At 33.3% G+C, this 24,179-nt stretch overlaps 1 protein-coding gene across 1 annotated transcript in view; it reads left to right on the top strand.

The window, feature by feature from the left end:
* Positions 1-22,353, top strand: part of SNX2 (sorting nexin 2) — a 54,663-nt gene extending 32,310 nt beyond the window's left edge. The window contains exons 7-15 of the mRNA XM_068535767.1: positions 3,258-3,336; positions 9,064-9,139; positions 10,077-10,190; positions 10,445-10,538; positions 11,868-12,073; positions 18,829-18,972; positions 20,178-20,258; positions 20,383-20,454; positions 22,193-22,353. Of these exons, the coding sequence (XP_068391868.1) occupies positions 3,258-3,336; positions 9,064-9,139; positions 10,077-10,190; positions 10,445-10,538; positions 11,868-12,073; positions 18,829-18,972; positions 20,178-20,258; positions 20,383-20,454; positions 22,193-22,243 (917 nt within the window). The 3' untranslated portion in view covers positions 22,244-22,353. The remainder of the gene's footprint in view (positions 1-3,257; positions 3,337-9,063; positions 9,140-10,076; positions 10,191-10,444; positions 10,539-11,867; positions 12,074-18,828; positions 18,973-20,177; positions 20,259-20,382; positions 20,455-22,192) is intronic.
* The last annotated feature ends 1,826 nt before the right edge of the window (positions 22,354-24,179 follow it).

A 24,179-nucleotide genomic window follows, 5' to 3' on the forward strand; every position in this document is an offset into this window, starting at 1 on the left:
ATTTCTGACAGCTTTGGGTTTTTGTTGCTGTGCGTGGGCTTTCTCTAGTTGCGGCGAGCGGGGGTCACTCTTCATTGCAGTGTGTGGGCTTCTCATTGCGGTGGCTTCTGGTTGTAGAGCACAGGCTCTAGGCACTCGGGCTTCAGTAGTTGTGGCATGTGGGCTCAGTAGTTGTGGCTCATGGGCTCTAGAGCGCAGGCTCAGTAGTTGTGGCGCACAGGCTTAGTTGCTCCGCGGCATGTGGGATCTTCCCAGACCAGGGCTCGAACCTGTGTCCCCTGCATTGGCAGGCGGATTCTTAACCACTGCACCACCAGGGAAGTCCCTATTATATGAGAATTTTTAAATTGTATTTATTAATGCACTTAAAAATAGTAAACTCATTACCTGTTAACAAAAAAATTTTGTGAAAAATAATTTTTATAAGACAAAAAAAATTTAATAAGAGTGGCTTGCTTTTGATTTTTTGTTTTTTACATTTTCGCAAAATCTCTTTAAAAATGGTGGCTTAATAGAAAGTAGTTATATTTTCGTATCTGTTTCTACACTCTACCTGTTGTGATAAAACACATCATATAACTTCTGTAAAACTCCACTGAGCTCTCATGAAAGAATGGGAGCAAAAAAGACACAAATAGCAGCTTAGTATTATGAAGGTCGATTTTTGTACATATCCCCCACCAGCCCAAAGGGTCTCAGAAACCTTCCGAATATGCTAACCATATTCTGAGAACTGCTAGTCTAGTTAATAATGTTATTTCTCTCTCCTCTAAACTGTTGCAGTGGTATCTTTTGGCCTCCCATTATCTATGTAGTGAGCTTAAGTTTCATTTATCATAAATTATTTGTTATTAATATCCTTTTTTCTTTAAGTTGTACAACTATTTTTTTTTTTTATTAATTTATTTATTTTTGGCTGTGCCGGGTCCTCGCCTCTGTGCGAGGGCTTTCTCCAGCTGTGGCAAGTGGGGGGCCACTCTTCATCGCGGTGCGCGGGGACCCCCACCATCGCGGCCTCTCTTGTTGTGGAGCACAGGCTCCAGACGCGCAGGCTCAGCAGCTGTGGCTCACGGGCCCAGCCGCTCCGCGGCATGTGGGATCTTCCCAGACCAGGGCTCGAACCCGCATCCCCCGCACTGGCAGGCAGACTCCCAACCACTGCACCACCAGGGAAGCCCTGTACAACTATTTTTATATATCAAAAAAGAAAAAAACAAAAAATAGTTTTTCTCATTTTGATGGCTAGATACACTAGTTTAGTCCTTAAACATTGAGCCAGAAGAAAAAATTTTTTTAACTAAATTTTTATGCCCAAGTTTGTTGTGTTTCAAACTAATGTTTTGCCCTAATAATCTTCAACCTTCCACAAATTATTGAATTAAAAGGAGATTGAAAGATTTTGAGGCAACCACATAAAATGCAGTTTAAAAAAAAAAAGGTATAAATAAAGAAATTAGCAGGAAAAATAATTGTAGTTAAATAAAAGATGAAGCCAAGTTAAAGTTTCCTCTAAATGTGTGCATAAAGTCTGAACAATTATTGAAGGTGGGTAACAAGTTGTTCTGTGAAGTTCCTGGCAGAAAATCAAGTAGAGAAGCAGTCATTTAAAAAATTTCATATTGTCCATCAATTTTTAAAAATAAAAATGAATATATTGTCTAAGAAAAATTTTAAATATGAGAGGCCCTTTTAATTACATACCCAGTGGTTTTCAAGTAACAAACACAGTGGTGTAATAAGAATAGTAACTTCTCTTTCCTGGGAAGCTGTAACTGCCACTGAAGGAAGAGGGGTCTTTTCATTAGCATATAACTGTTACTGCTTTTATAGAACCTTAGTTGACTTAAAAACACTATTTTCGTGAAGCTTTTAAAAAAGAGCAACAAAGAAGTTGAAAAGTGTTAAGGAGTAACTGGTTACAGTAAGTTTTTATTTACCGCAGTGACCCATAATGGTTACTTACCTCTAGGAAGTAGCATGAGCAGAAGATCACAGAATTAAAAAAAGCAAAAACTTATATAGTGGTAAGGTTTTTTTTCACAAAAACAGAATATGTGAAATAATTAACATCCCACACCTAGTAGTCCTCTCAGGGTAGGTAATTTTAAGTGTTTGAATGAGTTTTCCTTTTCAAACTATTGTATTTCAGAGGAATTATGTTAAAACATTCATAGGTGATATATGGTTTTTCACCAGGTGTACCAACCTGAATAAGAATTACATGGTTTTACATGATCTATTTTTAAATGGCTTTATTGAGATATAATTCACATGCCATACAATTCATCCATTTAAAGTGTATAATTCATTATTAGCTTTTCATATATTCAGACTTGTGCATACCTCACCACAGTCAGTTTTAGAATATTTCTATTACCCCTTAGCCATCATCCTCTAATTTCCTCATCCACCCCCAGTCCTAGGCAATCACTAATTTGCTTTCTATTTCTATAAATTTTCCAATTCTGGACATTTTAAAGAACAGGGAATCATATAATACATGGTCCTTTGTGACAAGCTTCTGTCAACGTAGCATAATATTTTTAAGGTTCATCCATGTTGTACATATGTCATTACTTCATTTCTACAGAATCGAATTTTGAGAGTAAAAAGAACAGGGAAAAGAAGAAAAATCTGCAGTCTGATAGTAGTGTTAAAAATTGAAATTGCTAATACAGAAATGATTAGCATGATTTTTATTCTCTAAATTTGAAGAGTTCTAAATGTCTCTGTGAAAGAGCTCATTATTTCAAACTGTTATAAAACCAGCTATGATAAATAAACAAGAACATGTTCTTAGAATCTGCAACAGAGGAAATACTTAGCATATTAATGGATTACACTTATTTTTATTTTTCTAGTCCCCAAAGTAAAGAACGTTAATTATTGCTCATAAGAGATGAAAATATCAAATGTGCTTAAATTTACTAATTTGAACTCCATTATGCATATTGAAATGCAAATACATTTTAACTTAACAAGAGTTTAATGTATGTCAGATAAAGAGTCCAAACAGTTATAGGTTTAGAAAACTACAGACACAGCTCAACCTCTACTTTAGCTGTACTCTTTTAAAACTTACATTATAAGTACTTGCCATATACAGATATTAATTTCTCAAAACTATGATACTAGTTATAATTTTAGGAGCTTTTTTTCAAGTTCAAATTTAAAATATATTTTAAATTATGCAGAAATGATTATAAAAGAATGTTCCTCAGTAATAGAAAATCATGAGTCTTTCAATTTTTTCAAAGGCATGACCAAGGTCAAAGTGGGTAAAGAAGATTCATCATCCACAGAATTTGTAGAAAAACGAAGAGCAGCTCTTGAAAGGTAATTCTAATTAGCTGTGTTTTATTGCTCTCGTGTTTTTACTTCAGTAATGTAAGTCTAATTCCATTAAATGGCACAAGTATATTTTCAGTATTAAAATTCTCAAAGTACCACTTGATTACTCTTAGTAAGTGCTATAAGCTTTTATTAAGAAAATTGATTCATTCAGAAACACAGTACTGTATACTTGTTCCATTTTTATTCTCATTAGTAGTCTAACAAAGTAATACCTATTTTCATCTGAATTAAGTTTTCCTTTGAATTATTACTTGGTGATACGGAAATGTTACTAAATACAATGAAAAATTAGGTTTGTGCTCCCTCCTTCAATTCTTTATAATTGATTTTGACTTGAGTGTACAGAAGTATTAGTCATTGCTCGAGTTGACTGTATAGTTAAAGGCTGATAGATATATATGCTGTGCCTTGCTTTAGACTTCTTGACCTGACACATTTCCTATGGCTTTGAAGACTTGTGTTCATTGTGGCCGACTAAACGGGAAATGGATGGGAGGAATCCCACTCCCAGAATCTTAACATTTCTTCCTTGCTATGCTGAAAATGTGAGAAAACAAGTTCAAAACTATCTTAAAGCCCAATTTATAGTACATAAGTTGGTAATTACCTGCACTTAATACATTTTCTAATTTCGTAGTTTTTGTTTGTTTGTTATTTTAATTGAATTTGCTTATTTGTTCTCTGTCTTATTTTCTCTCTTGGCTTAAAATTAGTGGTTGGCATAGATAGGACAGATTTTAGGAAATAGTATATATATCTATAGGGTACAAATTATTTTGTAAAACTCTTTTTGAGGCAGTGTATTTCTGGGTTTTAGTAATAAATTGTTTCAATTTTAAGAAAATACCACAGTAAAGTCAGGTTTGAACAATTTGCAATAAGAAAAGCTAGTGTGCAGCTTAAAATCTTAAAGACTTAAAAGATGAGATTATGTGTATGAGACTCAGCAGTTACTCAGGAAAAGGATTTAAATTGCATCGAAAGAAGTTTAATTTAGGCATTAGAATTGATTCTCTTGTGAAAGAGGTCATAGAATGAGTGTTTTTAAGAGTAAAGGTAGATAATGTGCTGCCTTGATTTTGCTTAGTCCTTCCTGAAAGTATAACCATGACCTTTTGAGAAGCCTTTCCAGTCCTATTTTTCTATGAGTAAATTTGAAATATTTTGGATGGCATTCTTGATAAGGAACTTAATGAAGATTTATTGTACCAAGGGCATATAATTTGATTCTACATTCATCTTTCTTTTAACTTGAATGCATTGCATAGTACTTAAACCATATCTTCATTCACTGTGTAACACTGAGGAGAGTTTTAAGGAAATATTGAAGCTTGACCTAGTGCATATGTGAAGATAGTTTCTTACTGATAAATATTACTTGTTAAATACTGCCTTAGTGGAATTTGCAGTAGTGGGGAAAAAAAAAAAGGAAACAGTGTACTGTGAGTTCATTTGCATTAGAAAAGATAACTAAAGAAAATATAGGTGTAAAGGTACAGAAGCAAAGGAACTAGAATGATTTTTCTCAAGTGATTTTTCTGTGGCATTTCTTAAAATTTAAACATTAGAATAGGCATATCTGTGGATGTATAACCTAGTTGGATCTGGTGGGTCAAGGAAGTATTTCTTTGTTTACACTATCTTGAACAAAAGGATAAACATCTGGTATTGAAATATGAGAAGAGAAAGGGAGTGGTTAAGAACCCAAGTAATTCGCCTGTGCCACATTCAGTAAAGTAAGCAGAAATTACTTCTAAGTATCCCGAAGATCGCTCACTTGATTTTCTTAAGAGTGCTTCATACCTTACCTACAAGCATATTGAATTTATTTTATAGTAAGGATACACTTCTGTAAATATAAACTAAGAAATGTAAAGTAGCATTATACAGTGTGTAGCGTTTTAGAATCCTTTCTCTGTTGAAGCCTGCACTCCATTACACACTACACACTATCTGTGAGGCCTTGGACAAGTTATTTAACTTAAATTCATTGTTCCTTTTCTCTAAAATGTTAAGTGTATCATAACAAGCACCTGAAAACCCAACTGGCAAAGCCTGAACAGTTAGTGTCGGTTGATTAATCCATTCATTCATATCAGGAAGTTTGGAGGTAGGCAGATGTTTAGTATTATCAAATCCATCAGGAAATCCTATTGCTTCCTTCTGATATCTGGACAACCATTTTTTCACCCGTTCACTACTAGTCCAAATGTCTGAATTAACTGCGGTAGACTCCTCTTTGGTCTCCCTGTTTCCATCCTTGTACCTCTACTCTTTTTCCTAATATAGCAGCCAGGGTCATCCTTTTAAAACATGAATCAGATCATATTCCCACTCCTATTCGTCCACCCACCCAGTTTCAGTCAATAAAAGCGAGAGTCCTTATAATGACCTATAAATTCTTACATGACTTGCACTGCTCACTCTGTTACCTACTTGATCTCATATCCTCCTTGATCACTTTGCTCTAGGCCACACTCACCTTGTTGCTGCTCCTCAAAGATCCCAGGCATCTTCCCACTTTAGGATTCTACCCCCTACCCTGTCCCCACTGCCTAGAAAGCTTTTGTTCCCAGGTATCTGCGTGGCTAATTCCCTTACCTCTTTCAAATTCAAACATTCAGATGTCACCTTGCCAGTGAAGCCTATTTTGATTATTGGTTTCATTCTGACCTATTCTGTTTACATCGCCATCAACCACACCTTACACCCTTGATCCCATTTACTTGTCCTTTCTCCACTTGTCCTTTCATTTTTCCACAGCATTTGCCACCTTATCACATACTACATAATTTTTATGTTTATGATTTATTGTCTGTCTTCTATTACTAAAATTAAAGCTCCAGGGACTTCCCTGGTGGTCCAGTGGTAAATAATCCGCCTTATAATGCAGGGGACGTGGGTTCAATCCCTGGTCAGGGAACTGAGGTCCCACACGCCGCGGGGCAACTAAGCCCACGCGCCACAACTACTGAGCTCATGCGCCTCAACTAGAGAGAGCCCACATGCCACAAACTACAGAGCCCACGTGCTCTGGAACCCACAAGCCACAACTACCAAGCCCACATGCCCTGCAGCCTGCACGCCACAACTAGAAAGAAGCCCACGTGCTGCAACGAAGGATCCCGCATGCCTCAACGAAGAACCCGCATGCCGCAACTAAGACCCGACGCAGCCAAAAATAAATTAAATAAATAAATAAATAGTAAATAAATCACTTAAAAAATAAATTAATTAAATTAAATTAAAACTCCACTAGAGAAGGAATCTTGTTCTCTTTTGTTCACTGATACATTCTGAGTACTCAGAACAGTAACTGATGTGTAGTAAATGCTCAATAAATGTTGAATGAACAAATGAATGTCATCAAGGACCCAGGCTCTTTCTACCTGTCTATTCTCTCATTCTTAGCACACATGTCTGAGTCTTAAGCGAGAGAAATATCTTTAACTCTGTTCATCTCAAGCATTTTGTATAACCTGCTTTATTTTGTTTTGGTAAGTAAGTAGGAATTTGAAAGCGCTAAGTGATTCTAAATGTACCAATAACTTTTCCTTAGCACAAATCTCAAGAACAACTACTGACCACCTCTTGTTGAATCTGATGCTTATTTTTCATCAGTTCCATTGCATCTTCCACTTCTGTCTTCCTTCAGTGTTTCTGCTTCTCTCCATACCTCTTTTCATGTATTTTTCTTACATTCTTTTCCTTTTTGTTCTGTATCCTTCCTTTATATATCTCCAACCCTCTCTGACCTTAATTCTGAATTGATAACTATTTACAAATAGTCATCAATTTAAAACCCATTTTATGTTTCTTTTCTTAATTTTAACATTATGTAAGTTTAATACCTATTTTTAATGGTTAATTGCTCTTTATTTTCATGTAACCCTTAAGAAGAAAAGTTTTACCATCTTTTTCTAGAATATCATTTTCCAAAATGGACTCCTCAGATTGCTAGTATGTGGTAGGGTGAAAAAAGGAAATCTGTTGTCAATTGAGGTTTATAATTGTAGGGTGTAACAAAGTTAAACCAGGTTTTTTTCCTGCAATACTTCTCACAGCATTTAATATGCTACTGTTCATTATAAGTCTTAAAGAAAGGAATATGTATGTAATATATTTCAAACTTTCTTGATTGTAGAGCCAGTCTTTTTCATGGAATATTGTATGAGACTAGTATTCTGCAGAACTCACTTTACAAAGCTATTTTAGAATATAAATAGTATTAGGTATTTCCATTTAGGTTGAAATATTAGAATATTTCTTAAAGGTTGGGTACTAGATGTTTTGTCTTCCTGCTTGTTCATTTTACGAACGTCTGAGTGCTTGCTATTTATCAGCTGTTGTGTGCACTCAGATGAACAACTTACACAAACTGCTTTAAGCAGTACACAGTCTAAGTAACTAAATAACTCACCTAGAGTAGTACTGGAGAACTTCAGTGTTAAAATTGTAAGTAAAATTCCAGTGGGAAAATACCAACATTTCTTAAACTTACAGGATTAGTGTTCCTACTGCATCTCTTTTTTACCTTTATAAAGTAAGCCGCAAATACTTTTTAAAACCACAGTGTAGATTGCATTGTACATATCTATTAAATGCTCTGTTTCTGTTATAATGACTTCTTGTGTGGGCTGTTGACTTAAAGTGAAGTTTAATATGGTGTGTATTTTATTTAAATATACAAAAACAGAAGTTAACATTTAAGCAGCGATCAGTCATTTTAACCATTATATATAGTGTTTGACTTTAGAAAAGATTATCACTTTTTTTAGAAACTATTTTAGGCATACTTTATAATCTTGTAAAGAGATAGAAGTCATCACTGACTACATTTATGCTGCAGAAATAAAGGTATATTAACTGTTAGGCAAAATATTATAATTGAAGTATTACTGCATGTTATTAATCTGGGGAAAGAGCAATTTTTTAAAAATGGGATTAGATAAGTAATCAATGATCATCAAATAGTGAACCTTTTTTTTAATGAAAGATAGGTAATTTATTATGAATGTCAGGGCTGGACCTTTTCTAGTAAAGGAAAATTACTAAAGTTAGGCTAATAGTGATTTAATAATGATGTTTCTCTTTACTTTTTATTTATGTGGTGTCATATAAGAAAGACATCAAAAATAGCAAAACCTTAAAAATAAAAATATTGAAGAAAATTTAATCCTTGTCAAATAAGGACCAAAACTTACTTGATAATTAAAATCCGCTGCCAAGGAAAAAGAAATTGGTAGGCTGTTCTCCATTTTGGTAATGATGACAGTTTAAAAAAAAAAAAAAAGTTTGACTGGACTATATAGTAATATATATATTACTAGAATATATATAGTGATAACTGGAAACATACTGACCCACCAAAAGATAGCGTTATTTGATAAACTTACCTATATACCCTTTTATAACTCTAATACTTCGCAGTGAGAAGTTTGGTAAGTTATTTAACCTCTCCCCATTCCTACCCCCACCCCCTACCATGTCTCTTTTTACATAATTATGAATTTTCAAAAGATGAACGAAAAGCTTTTTAATCATTAAATTACTATAAGATTCTACATAATTAGGGTGAAGGCAAACTGATATGATAGGAGGCAAACAGAGGATATCTTTTTTTTTATTTTTTTATTTTTATTTTGTTGAAATAAGATTTAAAATCAGATGGTACTGATAAATAAAGGAGCATTTTATTCTTAAATCTAGGTATCTTCAAAGAACAGTAAAGCATCCGACTTTACTACAGGATCCTGATTTAAGGCAGTTCTTGGAAAGTTCAGAGGTATTATTTCTACTTTAAGTTTTTATATGTAAATGTTCTCATTTATGATTATCAGTGTAATAATTTGTATAAGAATAGGTGTTCAGTAAACAGTTGCATTAATAGATGGAATGAAGCAAAGATTTTTTTTTTGCTTAGTGCTTTAATTACCTTTAATTACTTTAAATTACTAGCAAAATATCTTCTTTGCATTGATAATTGTAGGATGATCATTCCCTTTCTTGAAAAATTAAAACCAGATTTAAAAGAATGGCTTATTAATAGTCTAATTCTGAATGCCCTAAGTTGTTGCTTAGGCATTGTGTTGAAATAAGTTTATTCAGACCTCATTTTAGAGATTGTTGAATAATGTGTGTTTGTGTGTCTACATTCTAATAGTCTTATTAAGGTTTTGAAGTGCAAATTTATGATTTGAAAGAGCTTTAATTATAACCATGCTGCTCTTTATATTTGGCACATTTTATCCTCTAATTGTTACTGTTTTGAGATTTGTTTTTAAATTTACTTGAACCCCAGAATTTTAAAAAAATTCAAAATCACACAGTCCTAACTAAGCATAAGGAGATTTTTCTCAAGACTTTCTTCTTTTTTCCTTATAAACAGTTTATTTCTGCTAGCAAACAGGTGGCCAGTGTTAAGGTGCTTGGCAATTTCTTAATATATTTTGACAAACAGAGTGTTGTTCCATCTAAATGTAAACGTGCAGAAGAAAAACAAATGGAAAGTCTATTTTTTAAGTTTTCCTTTGAGAAGTAGTGTATTTGAGAAATTAGATCTCACTATTGAAATGTATGAGAGTGAAGAAAATACAGCCTCCTTTTTTTCTTTTTTCTTTTTTGTTTTTCGGGGCTGTGTGTGGGGGCAGTCCCTTCTGTGGCCAGTTAAACCTCCAGGCTTTTAACCGGTTTGTTTGCCCTTATTTGTCATTCAATTCCAGCTGCCTAGAGCAGTTAATACACAGGCTCTGAGTGGAGCAGGAATATTGAGGATGGTGAACAAGGCTGCCGACGCTGTCAACAAAATGACAATCAAGATGAATGAATCGGATGCCGTAAGAGCTGATTTTTTGACTTGAATAATGAGATGAATTAATGAGCCCAACAATTGCATTTTAAAGCTGTACAAGTAGAAAATAGGATATTAATTTGCTTATTGAGTTTAGTTCTCAGCACATCAGTTGACCACCATGGTTATACATGGTTAATTTGTTGCTTTAAAACAAGGAATGTAGCTTGCTATTTATTGGTGACCTAATTTAAAGTGGTTTGTACTGGCTAAATTAGCTCCATTTTTCATTTTTCTTAGTGGTTCGAAGAAAAGCAGCAGCAATTTGAAAATCTGGATCAGCAACTTAGGAAACTTCATGCCAGTGTTGAAGCCTTGGTCTGTCATAGAAAAGGTTTGTTTGTCTTGTTATTTATATGTTTAACGCTGTAAGTTAATTCAGATATTTTATTTAAATTTTATTAAAAATGAACATTTTAAAGTTATGAATATTTTAAAGAGGATGTTTTCTGTTTCAACTTTGTTATTTAATATTTTCTGTTCCATTTTATGTAACTTCTAGTTTAGAAGGAGAAAAATCTTGAACTTGTAAAAGTATATTTTGAATTTTGGATTAAAACTGATTGATTAACTCTTTGTTAAACATATTTAATGAATGAATGAAGATGTCTTATTGGTAACTCTTATATAATTAAGGAATGAAATTTTTCCTTAAAATGTTAGTTTTGTACCTACATTTCCTAGAGAACTCTGGAGTATTTTCTTCATTTTTCAACCACCATATTTAAAAACCTGGAAGGGGGTGTTAAAAATTCATAGAAAACTTTAGTTGTAATTTTTTGATTCCATGGTGAGGTTTTTTGGTTTTATTTTTGAAGATTACATGGCTTTTACAATCATCTTTCTAAAACACTTAATAAGTAATTTAGTATGTGCCATTCCCAGCAATACATTGCAAAAAATAATTACAGAAAATCTACTGGTACATTTATTATTGAAAGTAACTTATAACAGTTTTTGCTATTTGTATTCTTTCTCTTAGGGAACATTTTATGGTTCTTTAAGAGAACTTTACGTAATGCAGAGCAACAGAGCAATCCAAGCAATATAATTGTTAGTCCTTGACATCTGTTTTTCTTTATTTGATGTATCTGAAATAATCATATTGAAAAATCTTTTCAAAAATTCTTAATATTTCACTATGCATTGTTGTTGCACACAAAGAAGAAAAGAATAAGATTTATGTGAACTGAATGTACAGTTTTACTTTGCTTTCCTCCTGTGAGCTAAATAATATTCTTATCAAAAATTATAGACATTATTTTCAATAGTAAATGTTTAAAGGCCAAATAATGTAGTATAAATCAATTGTGAGTGTTCCCAGTGCTTTCCATATGAAAAATATATTTTTTGTCTTTTTTAGGACTAGACAGAGAAACAGTGAGCACTTTAGGGGAGAAAGGGAAGGGAGATTATTATATTATTAAACATAGTTCATCCCCTGGGAATATAGGCAGTGGTTCTTTTAAATTTTCAGTAGAGCTCTGAGCAGTTAACATGTATATGCCCAAGGCATTTTAATGACTGATTGTTGCATGTTAATTATTTTAAAATATTTGAGCAGTTTGTGAATAGATAAAATTTAGAGCGACAGTAAAAAAATCAATGCAATATTGAAAAATTTCACTAGTGAACACTAAAAGTGAATACTTTTTTATTCCAGAACTTTCAGCCAACACAGCTGCCTTTGCTAAAAGTGCTGCCATGTTAGGTAATTCTGAAGATCATACTGCACTGTCTAGAGCTTTGTCTCAGCTTGCAGAGGTTGAGGAGAAGATAGACCAGTTACATCAAGAACAAGCTTTTGCTGACTTTTATATGTTTTCAGAACTACTTAGTGACTACATTCGTCTTATTGCTGCAGTGAAAGTAAGCCTTACTTTGTAATCTTCCTTGAATTCTTCATACTTCAGTGTTTTGCTTATAAGAAGAACATGGTATCCTATTAGGCATGCATTTAAGTGTGTAAATTACATACTAGTAAGTATAAAATGGCTTCAAGATGATTATTCATAGCTTAATATTCTCTTCCCCTATGACTTAGACAGTACAATAGACAGAATTGATGTTTTTAAGAGATCTAAGGATGCCAAATAAAATAAAACCATTACACACTTACTTATATATTTATATATAGAAGTTTGCAGCTAACTGATAGCATTTGTTTACTCCTTCTAGCATAAGCTGAAACTACCCACTGGATTCTGTTATCATTAGTAAAGTTATAATAAGAAGCAGGAAAAAACCAGGACTGATTATTGCATGAATATGTTTAACGGTGGCTTTGGCATGAATTTGGACTGTAAGCAAACATTCTGCGTATATGTCACCATCTAATTATAGACGAGATGGGACTAGATTAGATAAAAAATTGTGTTATCTAGTGGTAATGTTTAAGGATGAACAGTCTTAAGTTTCTGAATAGTTAAGAAAGTAATCCCATTAACGAATGAAAATTAGTATTTTATAGATAACTCCAATATTCAGATAATGAAACTGAACTGACTGTTATTTTATGTTACATGTTATGGAATATACTTTTTAAGATCTTATGGTGTCTTTGAATTACTGTTAGGAACATTAGTTCTCATGGAGAGTCGAGGGGAGCTGGAAGTTTACCTTGGATTCAAACATCTAGAAAGTTAAATTAGTATTTATAATCAGAACATTGATGCATTGCATATCATAGACAATTCTATTCTCAGGCTAATGATGACAGTTATTACTAGAGGGTTCTTAGCATTTCAGAGTGGTACTTTCTTAGGTTTAGGTTTGTCTACATTACCAATTTTGTTTGTATTTATTCTTAGGTGTTACTCTTTTAGTTTTTATTGGAGTGTAGTTGATTTACAATGTTGTGTTAGTTTCAGGTGAACAGCAAAGTGAATCCGTTATACATATACTTATATCCACTCTTTTCTTTTTTAGATTCTTTTTCCATATAGGCCATTACAGAGTATTGATAGAGTTCCCTGTACTATACAGGAGGTTCTTAACTGCTTATCTATTTTATATATAGTAGTGTGTATATGTGAGTCCCAATCTCCCAGATTATCCCTCCACCTCCCTTATCCCCTGGTAACCATAAGTTTGTTTGCTACATCCATGACTCTACTGCTGTCTTGTAAATAAGTTCATTTGTACCCTTTTTTTTTAGATTCCACATATAAGTGATATCATATGATATTTGTCTTTCTGAGTCTGACTTACTTCACTCAGAATGACAATCTCTAGGTCCATCCATGTTGCTACAAATGGCATTATTTTATGGCTGAGTAATATTCCATATCTTCTTTTTTATGGCTGAGTAATATTCCACATCTTCTTTATCTATTCCTCTGTGATGGACATTTATGTTGTTAGATGTTACTCTTTATATTCCTGGCGGTTAGTTTTTCTTTTCACCTATTTAAATATATTAATATAGATAGTTATCAGTTCATTTTATATAGGCAACTTGTGATATACAGAAATTCAGTTTACAGATCATGGTTCCTGTTTCTCACCTGCTCTCACCTCATTCCAGAGCTCCCACTAGCATGAGAGCTATTATTAAAAAGTATAACACCTGCAGAAAACCTGTGGGTTCAAAAAGGGACACTAGGCACTGTCTGTGAGAAGTAGTACCTGCTGAGAAGAGCTAACCTGGGACAAGACTCCCTGACAGGGTTGGCCTCCCTGTGTGTTGGATGCTCATCCCTCAAAAACAGCTTTTCTCATACTGCCTCTACCTTCTTACGGTTTTTTTACATTCCATGAAATTACAGTTATATCAGTGTTTCCCGGAATGTTTTCTTTTTTTTTTTTTTAATTATTAGCACCTTTAATTATTTATTTATTTATTTATTTATTGGCTGTGTTGGGTCTTCGTTTCTGTGTGAGGGCTTCCTCTAGTTACGGCAAGCGGGGGCCACTCTTCATCGCGGTGCGCGGGCCTCTCACTATCGCGGCCTCTCTTGTTGCGGAGCACAGGCTCCAGACGCGCAGGCTCAGTATTTGTGGCTCACGGGCCTAATTGCTTCGCGGCATGTGGGATCCTCCCAGACCAGGGCTGGAACCCGTGTCCCCTGCATTAGCAGGCAGATTCTCAACCACTGCGCCACCAGGGAAGCCCCTCCCGGAATGTTTTCTACATAACACTGACACCGAAAGATGTGCCACAGTCAGCTGAGTTATGGAGATAATGTATGCAATATCCCTGTCTTGCAGATTCAGAGTGCATTTAAAAAGCTCAGGACTGTCTAGCAGTAAAAAAAGACATTTAACTTTATTTAATCCAGAGGCTTCCAAATTCATATGAACAGGAATTCTTTTCCACTTAATATATTTTTACACATATGCAACACACTTTGGGAAATACTGAATTAGTGATTCATTGACTAAAAGAAGAGTTAAAGAGCTATGGTCAAGTTATACCTTAAGATGAATTAAGCTCTTTCAGATTGATTTTCTACTGAAACCTAGCCCAGGTCCACTTCATAAAGGAGTTGAGAAATTATGGAGTAAGATGACAAGGCAATTTTTATGGTCTTTATTTTTTGTTTGTTTTTTATTTTAAACTAATTCATTTGTATTTGAAAAAGTACATGCACAGAATAATTCTAACAACCCTAAAAGGTAAAATTTCTTTTTACTAAAACCTCTAGTTTCTCTTCCCTTGGTGAAATTCTGTTAGATGTCTTTACAGAATTAGCTGTGCACACTTATGAAGCTAATTTTCTCTTTGTTTTTCTTTCCTTCTTTCTTTCTGTGTTTCTTTTTCTCAACCCCCTTCTTCCTCCCTTCATCTCTTCCTTCCTTCTTCAAAAAGGCACATACTATATACACGATTCTTTGCCTGCTTTTTTTACCCACTCTATTTTAAAAAGGTCTCTTTATCAACTTACGTAAATATGTGTTGCATTCTTTTAAATGGTTGTATCATATTCCATCATTTAGTATATAGATGGACCTGGAATTATTTGATGAGTCCAATATTAAATATTAAGTATTTTGATAATAGTTCTTTGGGCATAAAATTCCTAGAAGTAGAATTACTTGGCCAAAGGGTATATGAAGTTTAAATTTCAATAAACATTGCCATATTACTGTCTGAAGAGGTTATACCTCTTTATACTCCCGCACCAATATATGTGTTGCTTCTTCTCCCACCCAATGATGGTTTTTTTTGTGTGTGTGTAAGTTTTAATTTCTTTAGTTATTGTGAATTTAAGCATCTTTACAAATGATAAGCCATTTGCATTTCTTTTTTCTACGAACTGTTTATGTTTATGCCCAGTTTTATTTTTTTGTCTTACTGATTTCTAATACCTGTTTAATACTATTCAATACTTAGCTTTTTGTTTTATCCGTATTGAGAGTACTTTTTAAAATGATGGTAATTTTGAAACTAGGAGTACTTTGGGAATTAGAATTTAGGGCCAAAGTGGGGGTACTGAGAACATGAGAAATTGGGGCCTTAAAGAAAGTGATGAAGTTCATCCACTCAGAATACTGCCCAGGCCTGGCCTTGTAGCCAGGGAACTCCTGTTTCCCTCTTTTGTACAGGCTCTGACATCTGGGACTCCATATTTTGGGTAATACAGTTAGTTAGCTCACGTGTATGAAGTGGTAAACTCGTTAGATGCATTTTCATATATTGGCCTTCTATGAGCCACTAGAGTAGGGTCAGGGATTGAGGGTAATAGCTTTCAGTGTTTTCAGCACTAGAATCTTCATAAGGAATTCTTACAGGGAATGCAGGTTTATAAAATATATAAAATAATTTTTTTGAAAACCAGTAGATGGATTCCCCAAGGAGTTTAACATCTTCATCGTTTGGCTGTAAGTAATCAGCATCCTTTCAGGACTCCAGGAATCTAGGCAGCATACTTTCAGATTCACTGAATTAGAATATGGTATTAATTAAATTAAAATTGCAGCCTCAAATTTCCTGGTTGGTCAGGAAAACTGCTCCACAACTGCAACCTTGTCTAACCTAGACGAGCTTGCATACAATTGCGTACCATAAATTGGTGGGGGATGGGGGGTGTCTAAAGTGAATCACCAGTGTAAATGTATCCCTCTTGTAGAAGAAGCTGGTTGTACCAGAGTGGATTAGTATCTTGACATGCAGAGGCATACATTAAGTTATGATTTGATATTTTGGGATTGACATATATACACTGATACATATGAAATAGATAACTAATGACAACCTGCTGTATAGCTCAGGGAACTCCACTTCGCTGTACAGTAGAAACTAACACAACATTGTAAAACAGCTATACCCAATGGGAAAAAAAAGAGACAGCATTTTTAGAAGATCAGGTATGGTTCTGATTCTTTTTTTCTTTTATATTCTGGTGTTACAAGGGTAGGAAACCAAATGAAGAAAAAGTTAATTCTTATGGAGTTAAGATTAATTTTTTTATCTAAAATAATCTGACTTGAGTAGCTTTGCCTTTACCATAGCTCCTATATCTGTACCACAGTGAACATGTGATTTCTGGAATATTATGAGATAATAAACCGGGCAGAGACCAAATTAGTTTAAGTTGGTGTATCACTGAAAAGGCCAGTTGATATATACTAAGAACTGAAGCAAATATTGAAATTAAAGGGCATTTTGGTTCGCTGTTGCACTGTATTGGTACATATTTTAAATAATCAAATTGTACAGAGGAATTTATAAATGAAGAGCTGATATGGCCATGTTCCTTTAAAGGAAAACTAGGCCTAAAGTCTTAAATTACTTTTAAAATTTGTGTATGTGTAGGGGGTGAGGCACAGGGATTGTTTATTTGTTTTAAATGATAGTGACTTTTTGAATGTATTTGTGTTAGATGTATTACTTTTGTGATGTTGGCCCAAATTAATTTGGCTGAAGCAAAATCAATTCATAATGAGAAATGTTTTAGGGAGAATGTAGTCTTTTAAACATAAGAAAAGCAAACAAAAAGAACAGTAAGACTCACTCACTGAGAGAAGAGAAATTATATGAGATGACAAATCTAGTAAAATGGATTTAAATGCCTATAGAGTGCGTTTAACTTACCAGTTTGCCTAGGATGTCTCTTGTCCTGGCTAATTAAAATGTGTACGGTCTTTAAGAACTCTGTGAATTTAGAGTTTTTAGTATTATTGCCCACATTTTCAAAATATGCTGTATGCTGTAAATACAGTCCAATTATGGTTTTTTCTGATTACTTAAGTTATTATTATTTGCACTTCTAGTAGAAATCTTAGAGTTAATCAACTATGTTTATATGTGTATGTTATCTAGAAATAATCCATAATAGTACTTACTAATTATTAAACATCCACTAGGTTAAGTCACCCTGCGTGCTATATACTTTTCATTTTATTTCTAGTCCATAAATCTAGATCTTATTTCACTCTTTTATATTTGGAAGAACTGTGGGTTATAGAAATTAAATGAATTTCCCCAAGATCATACAGTGACAACACTAGTATTTGAATCCAAATTTGATTTGTTCCAAAGCCTACATTTTGAAAATACACTATCTACTTGCTTTCTTCTTCACCAGGTTCCTATAACAGTGTGTATTAATTTACTGTTTCTTGATCCAGAAGCTCTCTATTCGGAATAAATGAAAATAACTCTGTTTCACCCATGTTATTAATGCTTGCTTCATTTGTTCAATTAATAAATACTAAAAAAAATGAATATATCCCCAACATCAAGCTAGAAAAGGGATTATTGTTGTATTCCAGTCTGTCCATCAGTTTTTTTTTTAATGAAATTTCTAATTACTGTCTTACCTTCATATTTCATTTCTTTCCTCCATTCACTTGCTCTTGCTCTTGCTCTACCAAACCCCTTGAAAGAAGTCATGGAGTTGCTTGAATTGTTCTGTTACGGTCTTTTTGTCTGTTTCTTCATTTAATTCTGCATACTAGATACATATATCCATTTGCGCTTTTTGTCTTGTGTAGGACTACCTCTCCCCCCGCCCCCCACATTTTGTTATATCTTTACATTGTTTTGCCTGTTCTTTTATTTGCTATTGGTAATCTCTTCCACCACATTTTTACTTTACTTTCCGTTATATCTTATCGCTTTTCACATTTCCTATTTTTAATTTTTTGGCATATTTCCAACACTTAAATCTGCTTTTGATATTTTAGTAGGGAAACTTTCAATTGTAAATATGACACCAGCATTTTCCTATTAAATCTTTCTTCAAAGCATAAAACTCTGTTAGAAATCTTATTATAAGCCACATTTTAAACCCTAAAGGTGGGACTTCCCTGGTGGTCCAGTGGTTAAGACTCTGCGTTCCCAGTGCAGGGGGCATGGGTTTGAATCCCCTGGTCTGAGAACTAAGAAAAAGAAAAAAAACCCTAAAGGCTAGTGAAATGGATTTTATATATAGTTTTGTTTTTTGTTTTTTTATTCTGAGCTCTTATATTTCATCCAATTACCGGGTTTTTGTTTTTAAGCAAATGAATATAGAACTCTGTTTTCTTTGATATTGGCATGTTTATTTTCAGTATCTCACTATATTAGAGTAGTATATAAGTACTTGGTTTTACTGTTTTTAGTACTATAGCACTTCTAGTATTTTGAAAGTATTTCAGTGTTAATTCCCAGTTAGTAATATTATGTCATTCACTTATAGGGTGTATTTGACCATCGAATGAAGTGCTGGCAGAAATGGGAAGACGCTCAAATTACTTTGCTCAAAAAACGTGAAACTGAAGCAAAAATGATGGTTGCTAACAAACCAGATAAAATACAGCAAGCTAAAAATGAAATAAGAGAGGTGATTAATACAAAATGCTTTATTTATCTCTTTACCCAAATTTTCCATGACTCATTCATATATGCATAATTTTTCATAAATTTTTTTCTGAACCATTCAACACTTAGCTATTTTTTCATAACTTAATGAACTGTTTTATAATTACTTTAACATTTTGATCATCATTAAAATCTCCAGATCCCTTTGTTACTTTCACATAATTATGGAATGGATAAAGAAGCGTACAAGGAAAAGATTTAAATTAACCTTGAATTAATAATCACACATTTCTTTTGAGATGGTTAATTTGATTTCAGATAATTACTTATTTTGTGTCTAAAATTGGTTTTAGAGATAGACTTGTCCCACGTGTAGCTGTCCAGGTGACATTATCCCCCATATATATGTATTATATATGGTATTTTAGTGAATCTGTATAAGTTTATTATAATTTATACACTTTTTTTGCCATGCTTCAATAAGGAAATTGAAGAGGTAGGACAACCTTTATATTACTTAAAGTAAATGTACCTGCTCTTTGAAGAGTATGTACCAGTGTTTTGGTTACATAGTGGGAAAATATCATTTCATTGCTTAAGTCTTCATTTATTTTATTTTAGCTGTTCCATTGGTCACTAATCACAACGTTTATTGTTTCTGTAGTGCATTTAATGTTTACGGATAGGTGTTCAGTAGACCGTAATTGCACAATTTTTTTTTTTAATCTGTACATTTCACCATTACAAAAATGTTTTTTAAATGTTTGTCATATAATTTTTCTAATTAATTATTTCCATGGGCATATAAATTGTGATGAACATGTATTCTTGAAATTAGCCAGTATTATTGATATATTTTGAAATAAAGGTATATAAAGAAATGAGAAAATTACACTCTAACACTGCTAAATTATTTGATAGTGAATTTTATACTCAAAATCTTTTCATCTAAATTAAGGTGTGGAGACTGTAGTTCATTAAGCACTAGAATATCCTGATCGTAAGTCTGACAGTAAAATATTAATGGAAATTAAGCTGGTGTGCATTTCCACTACTGGAAAGTTACATACACGTTTGAATGATGCCAAACTGGGCTTTGCCAATATTGAACTTTCAGGATTTTTAGGCACTGCATTATAAATCAAATGAGTGGTCATGACAGCTAGTTCTATAAATTTTTCCCAGACAAGATTAAAAAATTTGTACGTTTTTGTTTGTTTTTGTCAGTGGGAGGCAAAAGTGCAACAAGGAGAAAGAGATTTTGAACAGATCTCTAAAACAATTCGAAAAGAAGTGGGAAGATTTGAGGCAAGTATAATAATTTCACACTTTTCTTAACAACTTGGTCACATTTTGCCACAATATCATGGTAAAATCAAACTTGGTTTTGTACTAATGGACGTTTTTTTTTCCATGTATTGTACTTTAACAGAAACAACGAGTGAAAGATTTTAAAACTGTTATTATCAAGTACTTAGAATCATTAGTACAAACACAACAACAGGTAAGGTAATTTTTTATAACTTACAAACTTCTTCGAGAATTTGTTTTTGATATGCTTTTTTATTTTAAACATGATAATCAATGAAATGAGCTTTACTTGAGAAGTAATAAATGGAGTAGAGAAAACCAAAGACAGCAAAGGAAGAATGGTAGTAAAAATAACTGGAAATTCTCGGGTCCTTTTTGCCTCCACTGCTAACCTCTAAGAGAGAGATACTTTTCCCAGTTTTAGACTATGAGAAACACTCTGGACTACTTTTCCCTTTTTCTCAGTCTTCCCAGTTTTACTTCCCTATTGATCATAGCTGTTTGAGTACATTCTTGTAGTTAGTTCTTCTCTTCCATACCAGATAGAACTTAAATTAAAAAGTAAATTTTAAAGGTTTTTTTAAAAATATTGTTTTGATTTTTCCTTTAGTTTGTGTGGGTTTGGTGTTGATTGTATACTGCAAGTGGCATTTGTCTCCTTAAATAGAGAAAATCATGGATTTTAATGTTATATTAAAGAAAAGTCTGTAGCAAGATAATATCAGAGGTTTGTTCCTGTGTATTTTAATATAAATTTGAATAATAGATCAAATTATTTAATATCTTGAATAGAAGGATTTCTTCCTCCAATTCTTTTTAAACTATATAATATCAATAGATTAAATTTTTAAATTAGGTGATAACATTATATCTTCAAATTATATTTGTTTTTTATTTTAAATACTTAGTTCATAAAGTCAGATTCTTTAAATATAAAAAGAAATCGGGGGCTTCCCTGGTGATGCAGTGGTTAAGAATCCGCCTGCCAATGCAGGGGGCATGCGTTTGAGCCCTGCTCCGGGAAGATCCCACATGCCGCGGAGCAACTGGGCCCGTGCACCACAGCTGCTGAGCCTGCGCTCTAGAGCCCGCGAGCCACAGCTGCTGAAGCCTGTGCACCTGGAGCCCGTGCTCCGCAACAAGAGAAGCCATGGCAATGAGAGGCCCATGCACCGCAACAAGGAGCGGCCCCACTCGCTGCAACTGGAGAGGGCCCGCGCGCAGAGCAAAGACCCAATGCAGCCAAAAATGAAATAAATTTTTTAAAAAATAAATTTTAAATAAATGAAGCAACTATTCTGTAAAAAAAACAAAAAAAAGGTTATTTAAGCTTGTTTTTAAAGGAATTGTTTTAAACTTAATGTTAGTTTATATGTCAGTCTATTCTGTTCTCTGGACTCTGGACTATCCAGGAAAGACTGGCAGCTAATTCCTTCCAGTCTCTTTTCCCATTCTTGCTTGGATATTTTCTTCTCTTCCTCCTTTTCTCATTCTTTTTGGCTAGCAATAACATAAAATGTGAATGTCCTCTGAATTAGGAGATGTTATCACTTTATATTGGAAAAGCTCATTGCAGTTTTATTATTTAAGGTAATCTTATTTATTAACTTACACTGACAAACTGTTTCTATATATACAATTCATAAATTAAAGAAATCTTAAATTTTTTGGTATTAAAAAAATTTTTTTTCTTACATCAAAAACTAAAATTACCCAGGAGTAATTAATATTTTAAAATAATTTATATATGAATTATATTGACAGACTTAATATAAGGGAATTTAGATGATCCCTTTAAGAACCAGACTTTAGTAAATGTTAATCATTGTTAGTTATTTGTATAGATTTTTTAAAAAATGCTTCACAGGATATATTATATAAACGACAAAAAGATTATGAGAATGTCTTTTATTTTTTGTTATCATCCACAGCTGATAAAATACTGGGAGGCATTTCTACCTGAGGCCAAAGCCATTGCCTAGCAAGAAGATTATTCCTGTTAAGAAGATCTTGGATGCTTGTTCCAGTTATGCAGAATTCCATAGTGAAATCATCTAAAACCATCTAAATAAACCACTATATATTTTATGAATTACATGTGGTTTTTTATAAATATATATTCTGACATTTTATTACACGCTGCATGTCCTGACCCTCTTTGAATTAAGTGGACTGTGGCATGACATTCTGCAATACTTTGCTGAATTGAACACTACTGTGTCTTAAATACTTGCACTAAAAAGTGCACTGCAAGGCCAGAAAATTTTACAATATTTTTTTCTTCACAATATGTTCTGTAGTGTGTTCGCCCTCTTTATGAAGTGAATTATCAGCGCATTGGTTAATGTTCACTTATACATTCCTGTACGGAAATGATGATTTTGTGATTACAGTAATAAAATGATATTTCTTGTGAAGTATTAGTAACAGATTATTTGGGTATGTAAGCATATTAGGGATCTTTTAAAAGCATTTTAATAGGAAGAAACTTTTTCTTTTAGATATATATAGGTGATGCTATGATGACTAATTTTTTTAATTCACAGAAAAAACAACTCTTTCATTATTAAATGACTCGATGAAGGTTAATTAAGTTTTTTTATCTCTTGGTTCAACTTTGGGGAATGCTCTTGTCTTGAGTAAGGGAGTAAATAATTGTCTTTGCTTGTTTTTATCCATTCCTATTATAAGTGCCCAACTTAAGAATTAGAAAAAAATAGATGTTTCTGTTACAGGTCCTGTGGATTTTGCTCATCTTCTATTATCTTCAAAGTCCAAGACTTTGCATATATTTAATTTATTCCTTGCCTTTCCTTTGTTTTTCGTTTTAAACTAGAAGTAGATCATCTGTGGTCATCATTGACAAAGAATAGTGCCATGCTAAAATACCCTGTGATTTGATGAATAACCAAGGATAGTGCAAAGGAAATTTGAAGTAAAATGAAATTTGTCTTTGGCAGCCATCTCACCTATTTCTGTATCCTGTTTAGATGGCAATTATATAACCCTTAATGTTGATGAAAGTTTAATTTGTAACTGGCATCAGAGTTATTTTCATTTTTTAAAAAGTATTCTTAAAGATGCCCCTCTTCTCAGGCTTAACAACTGTATCTCCTTTCCAGAAGAGTAAGATGTTTTATGTGTAACTGAGTCCTTTCTAGCAGCGCACTGGATACAATTAATATATCCGAGTATCCTCAGGGTATGTTTGCTTCCACTTATTTTAGTTGAAATTTTAGGCCTACTGTAGGTGTTGTTCATGTTTATGATCCTGGAACCCAGAAGAATGCCTGATACATAATAGGGAATAATAAAGATTTGATGAATTGAACAGGAAAAAAAAAATCCTGGGTGATGCAAAATAATGTTTGCTGTCTTAAGAAGAAGGAGAAATTGAAGCAGAAATAGTATAGTCTTCTGTTGTTGCTTCTCTTGGAGGTAACTTTGATACGTTTAAGAAATGAGTAATTCCTATTAATATGTATCAGATCCTATCTCGTTGTCCTGTTAATACTGAGCAAAATATAGGCTTACTGGGAACAGTTTCACTACAATGATGACCTAGTATTAGGTACATAGATTACGTTTACACATAGGATAATAACTTATTCAAGCCCAAATTGTCCATTCTGCTGTGGTACATGTGTAATAACATTCAGTACCTCCAAATAAAATAATAAATATTTTCAGACTTGATCAAGCTGAAGAGAGTAACAGACCTGAATCCATTCCAGATTTCATTCCCCTTAACAACCTTTACTAAAAGATAAAGAGCCTGTTGGAAATTTCAAGTAAATTATATGAACTTCTGATACCTATGAACATTTTAACAGGATTTACTTTCTTCAACACTACGCCTATCTCCACCCATTAATTTTCACATCTCTTATTCATCTTACTAAAATACTTTCATTCTAA

Source organism: Eschrichtius robustus, chromosome 2, assembly GCF_028021215.1.
Source record: "Eschrichtius robustus isolate mEscRob2 chromosome 2, mEscRob2.pri, whole genome shotgun sequence".
NCBI classification, from domain to species: Eukaryota; Metazoa; Chordata; class Mammalia; order Artiodactyla; family Eschrichtiidae; genus Eschrichtius; species Eschrichtius robustus.